Source organism: Delphinapterus leucas, chromosome 15 (genome assembly GCF_059928025.1).
Source record: "Delphinapterus leucas isolate spDelLeu-1000000601 "Yukka" chromosome 15, BTC_Dleu_Yukka2, whole genome shotgun sequence".
In the NCBI taxonomy this organism is placed as follows: domain Eukaryota; kingdom Metazoa; phylum Chordata; class Mammalia; order Artiodactyla; family Monodontidae; genus Delphinapterus; species Delphinapterus leucas.
Genome location: NC_143143.1, coordinates 21,662,418 through 21,677,304, shown reverse-complemented (window position 1 = coordinate 21,677,304; position 14,887 = coordinate 21,662,418). Strand labels below are relative to the sequence as shown.

General features: G+C 46.8%; 1 protein-coding gene and 1 non-coding gene across 2 annotated transcripts in view; one reads left to right on the top strand and one right to left on the bottom strand.

Moving 5' to 3' along the window:
* The window catches only part of VWA3A (von Willebrand factor A domain containing 3A), a 50,332-nt gene that overhangs the window by 21,127 nt on the left and 14,318 nt on the right, over positions 1 to 14,887 (top strand). Inside the window, 8 exon segments of the mRNA XM_089896065.1 lie at positions 1,124 to 1,204; positions 1,625 to 1,719; positions 3,178 to 3,297; positions 7,592 to 7,666; positions 7,864 to 8,008; positions 8,452 to 8,647; positions 10,888 to 10,958; positions 13,926 to 14,078. Of these exon segments, the coding sequence (XP_089752191.1) occupies positions 1,124 to 1,204; positions 1,625 to 1,719; positions 3,178 to 3,297; positions 7,592 to 7,666; positions 7,864 to 8,008; positions 8,452 to 8,647; positions 10,888 to 10,958; positions 13,926 to 14,078 (936 nt within the window).
* On the bottom strand, positions 6,217 to 6,324 carry LOC115803794 (U6 spliceosomal RNA). The gene has a single exon (XR_004024588.1). It is a non-coding gene; the product is annotated as a U6 spliceosomal RNA (small nuclear RNA).

The window sequence follows — 14,887 nt, the reverse complement described above, 5'->3', positions numbered from 1 at the left end:
GATGGAAATGATGAATGAATAGGTAAAAGAATGGATGGATGGATGGTTGGATGGATGGATGGATGGAAAAGTGAACAGATGGAAGGATGGAAGGGAAATTGGAAGGATGGATGACAGGATAAAATTAAAAAGATGAAAGGATGGGGACTTCCCTGGTGGTCCAGTGGTTAAGACTCTGCACTCCCAATGCAGGGGGCCCGGGTTTGATCAGGGAACTAGATCCCGCATGCCACAACCAAGATCCCGCACGTGGAAACAAAGGTCCCATGTGCTGCAACTAAGACCCGGGCACAGCCAAATAAATACATTAATTAAATAAATAAATATTTTTTAAAAAAAGACGAAAGAATGAAAGTAAAGATTAAAGGAAGGGTGGAAGGATGGAAAAATGGAAGGACGGTGTAATGGTAATGGGCGAATAGAAAGATCAGTGGAGGGACTTCCCTGGTGGTCCAGTGGTTGAGACTCTGCGCTCCCACTGCAGGGGGCATGGGTTCGATCCCTGGTTGGGGAACTAGGATCCCACATGCCACACCGTGTGGTCCAAAAAAAAAAAGAAAAAGAAAAGGAAGGAAAAGTAAGATCAGTGGAAAGGCAGAAGAATGAAAGGAAAGAGAGAGTGTGGGCATGTAGAGTTCTGGCAGCCCATGGATGGATGACTAGATGGAAGGAGTGATAATTAGAGATATGACAACTTGGTGGAGGATGAAAGAACAAAATGAATAAATTTGATTTTCAAAGTGCCCATGAAGGCCCATCTGGGTTCCCAAACCTAAGAACTCATGGCTAGTATGTTTTAAGGTCTCCAACTCTGCTATTACCAAACCTCCAGCCATATCTTGTAGTAAAGACTCTGATGTTCAGAAGAGCCTCCTGAGAAGGGAACTGGCTTGCTGTCAGGCACAGTTCATTCAGGGGACTGCATCCCGAAGACCCTCTGCTGCCAGCTCCAGACAAGGCAATGGCCTGGTGTGTGGGGAAGAATCCAACCCCAGATGTGCTAAGAGCCCATTTCCCTCTCTTGCATCTCACTTGGAGAGCCCAGTGGCCAATTTACACTTAAAATCCTTCCCCACCTGTGCTTCTGTTCACCTGTTCCCCTCCTGGCCACACCTGAGTGCAGAAGGCAATGGTACAATTTGAATGGCATGATGGGACAATGAAGAATATTCACGTGGACCTGCCCTTCCTGTATGAGTACCAGGTCAGTGGTGGGCCCCATCAGTCAGAATATGGGGTGCGGGGAGGGAGATGGGTGGAATGTGGAGGCACCAAGCCATTGACTGAACTCCCTCTTATAAACAGAGACTGTGCTCCACCCACAGGCCCCTGTGGAGCTTTCTCTACCTCCTCCCCAGGCAGGGACCTGGATCAAAAGCCTCTGATCCTTTGGGTCAACATTTACCTCCTCCCCATTTAAGGCAATGAAATACTTTGACTCTTCCCTTCCTGATCCTGTGGCAGACTCGTCCATGCTTTAACGGCATGTTTGTACTGCCTGGATACCCATGGCCTTGACACACCATTCCCAGAAACCAAGTGGGGTACACCCCCTTCCCCCCAGACCCCTTAATCGGCCATGCTCTGCGCAGTCGCTTACTGTGTGTGGTGCATGAGTTTGCAGAAGCAGCTCAGCAGAGCTATGCGGATGTATGAGAGACGGATCGAGTGGCTCTCCTTGGCCAGCAGAAGAATCTGGGGCACCGTCTGCGAAAAAAGGTACCTAACCCCAGTAATGTTCTTGTCCTTCATGGGTGTCATGTGTGACACAGCACTCAACCAACTCATGAATTCCCTGTTGGTAGCATCAGAAGCCATCATTTAGATTAAGGATCAGTAATCACTCAGCAGAACCCCTGGAGGGAAAAGTCACCACCATCATCCCCAACATCAGCAAGCATCACTCAATACCAACAATGTCACTCAGGAATCTTTCTGCTAAAAAGCAACAGAAACCAAGTGCAAATTGACTTAAACAAATCAGGGAAGTCTGGTTAAGGTAACTGAAAATTCTAGACTAGATTTGATAGCTGTCTTCAGGCATGGCTTGCTCCAGAGGTTCATGCATGTCAGGAATCTCTCTCCATCCCTCAGCTCTGTTTTCCTCTCTGTTCGCTTTGTTTTCAGGCTGGCTTTGCCCTCCAGGTGGCAAGATAACCACCCCAAGCTCTCAACTTCCTGCCTTCCAGTTTAGTACTCCCAGGGCTTGGGGCAAGGGTCCATCCTTGAGCTATTCACTAGGGCCAAGAGGGTTTGATGTTCTGATTGCCTGGGGTCAAATGTCCACTCTCAAAGCTTGGGCTGGCGTCAGCTCTACTCAACTCAAATGGACTGTTAGAGACAGAGGTATTCCCCCTCCTCGCCCCCCAAAAATCAAGATGCTGCCGTGAGAAGAGGTAATGGATGCTGAGTAGGGAGAAACAATAGGTATCCAAAATATCATTATCGCTTCCATACCTTACTTGATGCCTTACCACCTACCAAGTATTATGCTTTGTAATACTCTTCATCTATTATATCATTTACTTCTCAAAGCAACCCTATGAAGTCTCATTATAAATAGTTTATAGTTAAATATGCCAAGGATCAGAGAGGTATTGTGACTTGCCTAAGGCCACACAGGAAGTGGGACTTGAACCAAGGCCTTCTGACTCTATCCAGTGGATTTTCTTTTGCTATCCATAGCTGTCTCAAAATGAGGATGGGGGGGGAGGAGATGGGACTATAAGATTTGAAGTAATAAAAGGAGAAGGCTGAATAGCACTAGAGATCTTAAAACAGAGAGAGAAAATAATGATACATTTCCCCAGAGGCCCCAGTTACGCCTAATTCCCCATCTAACTTGCTTAGCTTGTTTCTGTTTTCCCTTCATAGACCCCAACCTATAATAATATTGAATACTAGTAATTTAAAACAAGGAAATGTACGAAATCATTATATGCAGCCCTGCCCTTAAACCATCTCCACCACGAGGCTTTATACCATGATAGACCCTCCTGGAGAGAAGGTTCTACTGTTGTAAACCCGCCTGTGTTGACTTCAGACCATGGAGATTTGGCCAGCTATGAATTTGGCATGCAGAACTCCCCTGGAAAAAACGTTAAATAGTAAAATGGAACAAAATAAACATTATCTGAGAGGTTCGGTTCTCCTCTTAAAGCTTGTGTTTCTTTTTAGGGTGGTTATACTGCTCGATATCTCTGTGACCAATTCCATGTACATTATTCATATCCAGCACTCCCTGAGACTTCTGCTGGAGGAGCAGCTGTCCAACAAGGACTGCTTCAACATCATCGCGTACGCTCCCGCTTCCTGCTTCCCGCTTCCTGCTTCCCGCTTCCCGTGGTGGGGAGGGCGTGTGCACTCGGATGCCATCCCTGGGCTGAGGCTCCTGGCAGGACAACAGATGTATGGGCACCCAGCATCCTAGGAGGGCCATCAGTTTATCTGATTTGAATGATCTTGTTTGGGGCATTGAATAATTAAATGGTTGCAGGACAGTCCCACTGGGGCGAAGGTGATAAGCGGACCCAAAACACATTGCTTGATCAGCCAGGATAAAGTAACTCAGCCCATTGCCCCATTTGGCTACCAAGCTGATAAACACAAAAGAGAAAAAGAAGGGCCCCCAGGCTTGGTTCATAGCTCAGTTCTAGCAAGCCACAGTATTTCAAACATTCAGAATTCCAATTATAAATTTTAATTATACATAGATATATCAATATAATTTTTGTATATAGTTATATGTTGTGTATTATATATAGCTATATAGAATTAAATTATACAGTTATATATAAAACTATATATTTAAATTAAATATAAGTATATATAGTATAAATTAAAACTATATAACTATATATTTAAATTATATATTTTATATATAAATTTTAAATATAAATAAATTTAAAATGTAAATATTCAATATATAACAAGTGTTTACATATACATTTAAATTATATGACTATATATAATACTATATATATTTGTTATACTTCTGTCTACATAGTTACTTATATTTTTAATCTATAATTATATATAATTTAAATATATGTATAGTTATATATATACATTTTTTAATTAATTTTAATTTTGGCTGCATTGGGTCTTCGTTGCTGTGTGTGGGCTTTCTTTAGTTGCGGCATGTGGTCTTTCTCTAGTTGCGGCGAGCAGGAGCTACTCTTCATTGCCATGCATGGGCTTCTCATTGCAGTGGCTTCTTTTGTTGCAGAGCACAGGCTCTAGGCACGCAGGCTCAGTAGTTGTGGCGCACGAGCTTAGTTGCTCGGCCGCGCATGGGATCTTCCCGTGACCCTGCATTGGCAGGCAGATTCTTAACCACTGCGCCACCAGGGATGTATATATATATATTTATATATATATATATTCATTTATTTATATATTTTATAAATATATATAAATATATATTATACATATAAAATATTTATGTATATTTTTATACATATAAAATATATATAAACATATATATTTTTTATACAACTTCACATGAAATAGGGAGTGTTCTAAACCTAATAAGTCAGCAGTTAATATTATATATTAAACTGTACCAGAGTCTAATCTTTCCCTAATAAATTCTACAGAAAAAATGCTTAGAGAAGCATTTTGGACAATATTTTCATTCATTCATCCATCCATCCATTCATTCATTCAATGAACTTTTATTGAAAGCCTGCCATGCACCGTCACTATGCCAGGCATTAGGGATAGAGAAGCTAAAATACACAATACCTATCCTCAAGGAATTTATGGGCTAGTAGTAGGAGACAGGTGTGTCAAAATATAAGTGCTATTAAATGTTTTCTGAAGAAATAAGTAAAAGGGAGGATATGGGACTTTGAGGGCTCAAAGGCAGGGTCAGTCTATTCCACCTGGGTAGAGTAAGGTCAGGAAATCTTCACAGAGGAAGTGACCCTTTAGCTGAGTCTTGACAAATGAGTAAGTGTTTGCCTAGCGCATGGGAGTGATGGAGGAAATGGGGAGAAAGGGCGTTCCAGGTGTAGGGAACAGCATAAGCAGAGGCACAGGGGTGTGACGGACGTACTACAGAACCCTGGGAACTGTCAGTGTGAATAGTTCAGTGTGAGTCAGGGATGAGAGGGAGAGACTGGGCATGACCAGAAAACAAAATAAAACACCAGGGGATGGAGGCTTTATATGGGAGTTTTTATACTATAGGACGTATAGGTATTGAAGGATTTTAAGCAAGAGTAATAATCTTGAAACGCTCGAGCTACCAGGGGAAGGATGGACGGAAAGGATGCGATACTGGTGGGGAGACCAGTTAGACCACTGCAGGGGTAGAGGGGGCTTGAGCCAAGGCAGTGGAAATGAAAGACGGGGAGGCCTGTGAGGGGTGCGGGGGAGTTAGAATATACAGAATGCAGTCACTGTTTGGCTGTAGGGGATGAGGGAATGGTGAGGAGAGGATGTGCCAGGTGGAGCAGAGCTTGGAAGATAAACATATAGAGTTTGAGATCCTCAGGAGTCTGGGGATTCTCCTGTTAGGAGCTCTAGCCAAGAAGTACGGGTTTGTGAGCCATCAGCATTTTGGTTGAAGACATGGGAGGGCAAGAATTACACCTGTGGAGACGTGAAGGGGGAGAGATGACAACCAGGGACAGAACTTGGGAAGAACTGCCATTTGGAGTGTGGGCAGAGAGAGGGAACCGCCAAAGAAACGAGAGAGGAACAGCCAGAAAGGCAGGAGGAAAACCAGGAGAGAAAGGTGTTTACGCTTTCCCAAGGGAAAAAAAACAGAGTTAGAGCCTGCAGAAGCAAAGAAGGAAGGGGAAGAATGCAGGAATCCACTGAATCGGGCAGTAGCGCTCCCTGATAGGAAAACAATGAGATATAATGTTTCTGCAATTCATTTTGGCAAGTATTTAAAAGATTGATAATACCCAGTGCTGATGATAATTTGGTGAAAAGGGCACTCTTGGAAAGTATTGGTGGAAGTGTAGTTTGGTATAGCCCTTGTATTAAATTTTTTATTCCAGTATAGTTGATTTACAATGTTGTGTTAGTTTCAGGTGTAGAGCAAAGTGATTCAGTTTCATATATATATATGTATATATATATATATATTCTTTTTCAGATTCTTTTCTCTTATAGGTTATTACAAAATACTGAGTATAGTTCCCCATGCTAGACAGTAGGTCCTTGTTGATTATCTATTTTATATATAGTAGTGTGTATCTGTTAATCGCAAACTCCTACTAATTTATTGCGTGTCAACCTTGCGCAGGGACCATACTAATCTTCTTGGTATCGTTCCAATTTTAGTATATGTGCTGCTGAAGCAAGCACTAAATCTTTTAAGTGTATGTTCTTTGTTCCTTCGATTAAGCCTTTCAGTGCAGAGTTCTAATGGTTGGCAAACCTGGAAAAAAGCAAGAGGAAATTGGTAAAATAATCCTGACAATAGAATTCTATTCTATTGAATAGAATAGAATATGCAACTATGCATATTTTTAAAATATGTATTTATTTTAAATACATTAAAAAATATGTATTTGTCTGCGCCGGCTCTTAGTTGCAGCCCGCGGGATCTTTTAGTTGTGGCACGCAGGATCTAGTTCCCTGACCAGGGATCGAACCCAGGCCCCCTGCATTGGGAGCATGGAGTCTTAGCCGCTAGACCACCAGGGAAGTCCTACACATTTTTTTTTTTTAATCCAAAAGAATATAGAACAAAGAGTTAACAGAAATTGGGGGGGGGATAAAATTGGAGGAATTTTCACTCTTTGTATATTGTTAGAATTTTTATCCAACTGAAATAGAGATATTTCCATGGGAGGGGGAAAGGAGGTCCTTGTTAATAGTTATCAGAGAACTGGGGAGGAAGCTGAACTGCAGGGGGTTGAGAAGCAGAAGATGAGGAGGACGTGGTAACACTGTTTTTCTAGGGAGCATGTCTGTGAGGGGGAAGAGGAAAGAGAGGGAAGTAGCTGGTAGACGAAGAAGTTATATTTAAGAGAGGCGATGGGGAAGACGGAAGTAGACGCTGGGCATGTGTGTGGGAGAGAGGTCACTGTGGGACAAGGTCTCAGAAGGGATTGGTGGTGGTGAAGTCAATAGCCCAGGTGGAGGAATCGCTCTTGAACCAGAGAGGGGACATCTTTTCCTTGATAAAGGGGATAAATCCTCTTCTCAAAGATTTAAGTTCTGTCTCATAGGGAAAATGAGCTGATACATATACAAAAGAAAAGCTATAGTGCAGATGGAGAGCGAAAAATGTGTTGTGAGGATGAATCAGAGCTAAAAAGGGAGAAACGACTTCTTCCCTGGGGGTGAGGATGTTCACACAGAGAAGGGAGTGACCCTTCTTCAGGAGGGAAGTCTGGCCAAACTGGTGCTGGCTGTGTCTCCACTGAGGACACAGCTCTGCTCCCACCGTGAATGTGCTGAGACGTGTCATGACCAGCAAGGAGATCTTGTGGCTGGCCCAGGCCAGTGGCATCCTAACATTTTGGGGGTGTAATCAAAATCTTGCCCCCTTAAAATCCTGGGGAGCCCAAAGAGCTGGGGCATGTATTTTCCCCCTAAGAACAAGCCCTCTTTCCTTTTTTCCAAGGTTTGGAAGCACCATTGAAAGCTGGAGGCCCGAGATGGTTGCCGCGAGCCATAGCAACTTACAAAGCGCCTGGCGGTAGGTGACCTGCTGGGTCTGACGTCAGCCTCGCCTGTGCTATTATTTTCTGGCCCCCCTCCCCCAGAAAGTAGCTCTATCTAGAATCTTTGCCATCCGAGGGACTCAGGCATGAATCAGGAAACAACCGCCCTCCATTCCCCGCCCTCCCCCTCAGCATGGCCCTCCCTCTCAGCATGGCCCTCCCTGCCCCCCAGGTGGGTCCTGAGCCTGCAGTGTCAAGGCAGCAGGAACGTCCTCAGCGCCCTGCGGAAGGCTGTGGAAGTGGACTTCAAGGACAAAGACAAACAGCAATCACAGGGCATCTACCTCTTCACCGGGGGCATCCCTGACCAGGACATGGTGGGTAGGCCACGTCCTGGGCATCCCTTATCCTTCGCGACCCCACATCTTCTGCTAGGTGGACGCCTAGCAACTGGTTTCTCCAGCATGATTTTTCCAGTCTGGACTTTATCGTGCCAAAGAATCACCTGGAGATGTTGTTCAAATGCAGATGTTGTTAGACCTGGTTCCGGAGGGGCCTGAGAGTCTGCATCTCTAACAAGCTTCCACGGGATGTCGAGGATGCTGGTCTAGGATCTCAGGCCCAGCTCCCCGGCCAGGCCCTATTAAGATAGTAAGAGAAATGGTGACCCAGGCTCTTTCACCTTTCCATCCTCAGTGCCACATACTTACTAGACCAGGTACACAGTAGGTCCTCAAGAAAGCAATTAGGCTGAATTGACCCGAGATCAGCGGCTTGGAGAGCCCTCAGCTGTGGGCCCCTCCTCCCTGTCTCCGCACAGGCCATGCTCAGCGCCTACATGGCCGAGGCCCGTGTGGGCTGTGACTTACAGCTGAACGTGTGTCTCTTCTACGTGGGCGAGTCACAGATGGACACCACGCCACCTGCCTGCTATGCCAGCCGCAGTGACACGGCCGCCGCCTACCGGGAGTTCACCCAGGCTGCTGGGGGCCGCTTCCACTGGTTTGGAGACACAGGTGCGTAAGAGTTGGCTGAACTCGCCACATCTTTCTTTCCAGACAGTTGTCTCAGTGCCAATATAGCTCCCTATGCTATAGACATATTCCAGGAAAGCGGCATGTGCAAATCACATTTGCAAATGTAAAATTACTGTTCTGGAGATGGATGGTGGCGATGGCTGCAAGGCAGTGTAAATGTACTTAATGTTGCTGAACTGTACACTTAAAAATGGTTACAATGGTACATTTTATGTTATGTATATCTTCCCATAATTATTTTAAAGTGAAAAAGAAAAAAAGTAAAACTACTTAAAAATATTTTAGGGCTTCCCTGGTGGCGCAGTGGTTGAGCGTCCGCCTGCCGATGCAGGGGACACGGGTTCATGCCCCGGTCCGGGAGGATCCCACATGCCGCGGAGCGGCTGGGCCCGTGAGCCATGGCCACTGAGCCTGCGCGTCCAGAGCCTGTGCTCCGCAACGGGAGAGGCCACAACAGTGAGAGGCCCGCATACCAGAAAAAAAAAAAAAAATATATATATATATATATATATATTTTAGAATGTCAGGGCTGGAAGGGGCCCTAAAGGTCCCTTAGTTTAGCGTTTCTCAAAAGGTGATATCTTCACAGCAGGTGGTTGGCAAAATAGTTGTACATGGAACACAAAGCAACAATTTTTGGTCATAGCTGTAGGAGATCAGAATATGCCACCTCAATATGTGCCACTTTGGCATAAGGATTATTTTGAGCTGAAGACAATTAAGAAACAGCAGATGCCAAAAAACCTTTCTGCTTCCCCTTCCCCCATTTGCCTAAAAGCAGGACATAAATTTCTATGTCCTGCTTCTGTGCCAGGAGGAGAAGGGTGAATCTTAGACTCTTAAGCTCTGGTTGGCAGCTCTGGGCTCTTCACAGCACCAAGAGGAATCTACGTAACAACTCTCACCTAAAAAAACCTTGTCTTCCATTAGTTCCCCCCAAATATTTACCTTCCCACAGTTTGCCGGCCCTCAAAGCCAAACCCCATTTCCTTTGTCTTGTCATTTCTATTGTTCTTCCTTAAGATGCTACAGAAGCCCCAAGTTCCAACCACTCCCTCAGAGTAACTCATCGCTGAGTTTCTCCCCCATGTATGCACACCGCATGCATTAATAAACTCTATTTTTCTCTTGTTAATCTGTCTTTTGTCAGTTTGATTTCCAAGGCCCCAGCTGGAGAATCTAGGAGGGTAGAGGAAAATTTTTTTCCCTCCCTTAAATGGTTATATGATTGTTTTCACAATATACACAAATATCAAATCATTATGTTGTATACCTGAAAGTAATATAATGTTATATGTCAATTATATCTCAATTTTGTATATGTGTGTACTTTTAAGTAAATGAAAGTGAATTGATTAAAAATATATGTTAAGTAGATTATGGTTTAGATGATGTGCAGACAAGGCAAAATTGTGACGTGATTCAGGAGGGACTGAAGCTTGGGACATGCTAGTGCATTCTGACTTCTCTGATTTATGGATGAAGAAATGACTCCCAAGAACATGAGGTGCCTGTGGTTACAAAATTAGTGGCATAGCCAGGGGTGGAACTCATGAAAAGTGCTAGACATATACATTTAAGTTATTATTGTTGATTATTATTAAAATAGCAAACATTTATAGAATAGGTATTATATGCCAGACACGGTTTTACATATGCAGTGATTCATTCCTCACAATAACCCTATGAAGTGTGTTATTACTATTATCCCCACTTTACAGATAGGGAAGCTGAGACACAGAACCCAAAGCATAGATGTAGTAAGTAGTAGAACCAGGATTTGAACCCAGAGTCTGTCTTATTAGTCATTATACTCTAGCCCCTCTCAAATGAGTCATATTTGAGATATTACTATACAGACATTATTCACTACAGGCATTAGCTACTTTAATTAACCCCAAGGTGGATCTTTTTATTCACTGGAGGAGCAGGACCTTTCCCCTGACCTACGCTTCCTGTGGGTGAGAGCTCTTGGCTGGGTGCCAGGGTGCTGGGTCCCAAGGCCAGCCCTGCTCTTGGTATCCTCACTATACCCATCCATCCCCTTTACCACCAGAAAGTATGGGGGGTGGCTAGTCAGCTAAGCCCATTAAGACCCCACCCTGCCCCTTAGGCTGAGGTCACCTCCACATGGCCCACGTGTTTACAGATGTGGACACTTGCCAGGATCTCCATCCCTTCCCCACGATCGATCATGACTTTGTTTGCTTTGTTTCCAGGTATTTACGAAAGCGATGATATCGGTGCCATCACGTCTGAGATGGAAAAGGCTCTCAACTACTCCCAAAAGGTATGCCTTAGGTGTGGGGCAAATGACTGCGCTGGCTTCTGTGTTAGGGTCCTGGGGCTGCCATATGAAGTACCACAAACTGGGTGGCTTAAAACAACAGACACTTATTCCCTCAGAGTCCCAGAGGCTAGAGTCTGAAATCAAGGTATCAAGAGGGCCATGTCCCCACTGAAGGCTCTGGGTAGAATCCCTCTTTACCTCTTCCTAGCTTCTGGAGATGGTGGCTGTTAAAGAAATGAAATTGCCCTGGACGCTTGTTAAAAATGGCAAGGAAGGGCTTCCCTGGTGGCGCAGTGGTTGAGAGTCCACCTGCCAATGCAGGGGACACGGGTTTGAGTCCTGGTCCGGGAAGATCCCACATGCCGCGGAGCGGCTAGGCCCGTGAGCCATGGCCACTGAGCCTGTGCGTCCGGAGCCTGTGCTCCACAACGGGAGAGGCCACAGCAGTGAGAGGCCCACATACTGCAGAAAAAAAAAAAAAAATGGCAAGGAAGACATTATTCAAGACGACTGCAATCGGGGAGAGAGACTGAGCTCAACTCCGATTATACAGCAAAGATAGCTGGGCATTTATAGCCAGTGAGCAGAGTGAGAGGGTCAGTGGATGGAAAATTACTAAGATGAAGTTGACTAGATATCGAGGGTAGGGGGATTCTTGCTAAACAGGCTCAATAGGATTCTTTGCTAAAACTGGGTTCCGCAGGCCAAAGTCAAAGCCCAGTCAAGAAGAGGGCTCAGAGGAACATGACTAAAGTTTGGTCAAGGAGGGAGTCCTTGGCACCAGCAATCCTTGCCTTTCCTTGGCTTGTGGCAGCAGAACCCCAATCTCTGCTTCCATCTCCACATGGCTCTTCTCCCTCTGTGTGTGTGTCTGTGTCTCTTCTCCTCTTATAAGGACACCAATTGTATTGGATTAAGGGCCCACCCTCCCACTACAACCTCATTAACTTACATCTTAATTACATCTACAAAGGCCCTGTTTCCAAGTAAGGTCATGTTTATGGGTACAGGGGAACTTCAACATGCCTTTTTGAGGGATACAACTCATCCCACATCAGCTTTCCACCTTTGTGCCGATCCACAGACACCAAAGGCTTCCAATGAAATGTGAGAGTGTCCCGTAAGTCACTGGTTTCAGGTCTGTGTGCTCTACATCCTGGCCCGTACATTCTTGAACACATCAGCCTCATTCCTAAACTCAAGGCCTTTGTACCTGCCACTTTCTTCACCAACTGTTCCCCTCCCAGGTCATCCATGGATTGCTCCTTATGATTCAAGTTTCACTAAAATGTTACCTCCTCAGGGAGGGAGTTGAGCAGTTCAAGGTGAGATGAGAGCGGGACCAGATCACGTCGGGAGCAATGAGAATGGAAATAAGGGAACAAATGTGAGAACATGTCTTTAAGGAAGAATTGACCAAACTTGTGGCTGATTGAGTGAATGGGGTGAGGAAGAAGAAGAAATCCCATGACGACTCCCAAGTTCCTTGCGGCAGGACCTGGTAGACAGTGGTGCCATTGACCCAGAGAGAGAAAACAGGTGGGGATTCAGGGAGGGTGGGCCTAGAACAAAGGTGAGTTTGCGGGGCCTGTGAGATAACAAGTGGGGACATCCTTCAGGCAGGTGGATAAAGATGAGGCCTGGACATAGAGGTGTGGGGCAGCTCAAGCCATGAGGATGCACAGAGAACATGTAGGTGGACGTGACTCACATTTCAAAAACGACCATTGTCAGGACTGCCCGTCTCCCCAACTACATGGTGAGCTCTTGGGAGGGCAGGGCCATAGATTGGCAAACCTGCAGCTCCCCTAGACGTGCCTGAGCTGTCCTCCCGGAAAGGGTCCCTCTTTGCTGCTTTATTAAACTGCTTCTCTGGTGCACATTAGTCCTGCTCCCTCATCTGATAAACTCACTCACAAGGTGTTAATGGGCACTAATGGTTTAACCCACCCTTCTTAGGGTGTTAGTTACATTTGGGTGGTGTCTTCTAGTGCCTTGATTGAGAATAATTACTGAAGAATCTTGCAGGCAGTTGAGAGATATATAGGCAAAGGAACGAAGTATCACACCACTTCTGCCAGCATCCAGGGTCGGCCCTGGGCACATAGTGAGCCGACCGCCACATGTGGCTGCTGGGTCCACATATGGAGAGAACACTGGCTTTGGAACAAGACCTGCCTGGGATTGAATGGAAGATCCTCTACTTACTCACAGTATGGCCTTGGACAAGTCCTTTAAATTCATATGCTTTGGTTTCCTTACCTGTAAAATGGGGATAGGATAGCCCTTGCCCTGCCAGTGTAGTTGCATGTCTTGTTGGCAAGGAGGTTTGAGACCCCCAGGCAGTAACTAGCCCGGTGCCTGATGCATCCCAGGCCCTCCATACATGGTACTTATTATTATTATTATTTTGGCTGCATTGGGTCTTCGCTGCTGCACGCGGGCTTTCTCTAGTTGCAGCGAGCGGGGGTCTACTCTCCGTTGCGGTGCGCGGGCTTCTCATTGCGGTGGCTTCTCTTGTTGCAGAGCATGGGCTCCAGGCACACGGGCCTCAGCAGTTGTGGCCCATGGGCTCAGCAGTTGTGGTCTGCGGCCTCAGCAGTTGTGGCCCTCAGGCTCAGCAGCCGTGGCGCATGGGCCCAGTTGCTCCACGGCATGTGGGATCTTCCCGGACCAGGGCTCGAACCTGTGTCCCCTGAATTGGCAGGCAGACTCCCAACCACTGCACCACCAGGGAAGTCCCATGGTACTTATTATTAATAGGCCTGATCCACGGTGCTCTTGGCCCCAGACAGCACTCTAGGGACAGAAAGAGGAGTACAGGGGCCCCAGTGGCCCCAGCGCCTCCCGCTGTGTGTGTGTGTGTGTGTGTGTGTGTGTGTGTGTGTGCGCACGTGCGCGTGCGCCAGTGCCCTGCGTGGAGACACGCTGGCTCGGGTGCTGCTGACGCTCCCAATCCCCCTGCAGTGTGCCTTACTCGTGTCCTCTCTGAAGAACCAGTCTGGAAAGGAACAGGAAAGTGCAGTCCTCCTGAGAGAAAAGCCGAAGATGCTCAAGCTGAGAAGTCAGCCCGGGAAGCTCTGTCCCTCCAAGCCCACAGCACCCTCTGTGGCCAGAACGGTTTGACTCCCCTCCCTAATAACACACAGGGGATTCTGTTTCTGCCTTGTCTCCTGGTCTTTCCTAGATCTTGAAGTGGCCTGGGCCAGGCCCCCAGACCCCAGGGCCAGCAGAGGCGGGAGCAGGATACTCAGTGGTCAGTGTCCTGGCCTCCAGGGGGAGGGGACCCCCGGGGGGCCTGCTTCTCAGCTCTGGCCACGCCTCCACCCCACCTTTGGCTCTGCCTGGCTGTCCCAGCTTTGCGGTACCAAGGGCTCCATGGACTCGGCACCCTCCGTTACACGTGCTGGTTGTAAGGCAAGAGGGCTTGTCCCGGAGGGTCTCTCGGGGCAAAGGAATTAGGGGCTTGGGGCATCTAATGGACCTTTCTGCTGCTGCCTGAGGCTTTTGGGGGCCTGATAGGAGCCTGAGGGTGGACCTGGGCCTGCCCGGGGCTGATCCCCGTTCACAGCCTGTCAAATCTGTCCCGCATAAAATACCCACCTCGGCAATCAGAAGGGGGCTCGAGAGGTGTGTCTGGGGGGGAGACCCCAGACTCCACAGCACTTGTGAGCAGAAGGGCAGTGAGATCTGTGAGCGCTTCAGCATTTCACCAACTGACAGGCTCTTGTGAACACAGCACACTTTCAGAATGAAGAAATCCACCCAAACCGTGTACAGCTAACTCCCTTCCTGGAGTCAGCACTTCCGAGCGGTTCTGTTCCCATGGGCACTGCCCTCATGTACAGAACTCCACCAGGTTTTGGGCGCCGGCCCAGAGACATCACGCCTTCCCGTCTTCCCAGATTCTGAGGTGAAACCCCGCGGTC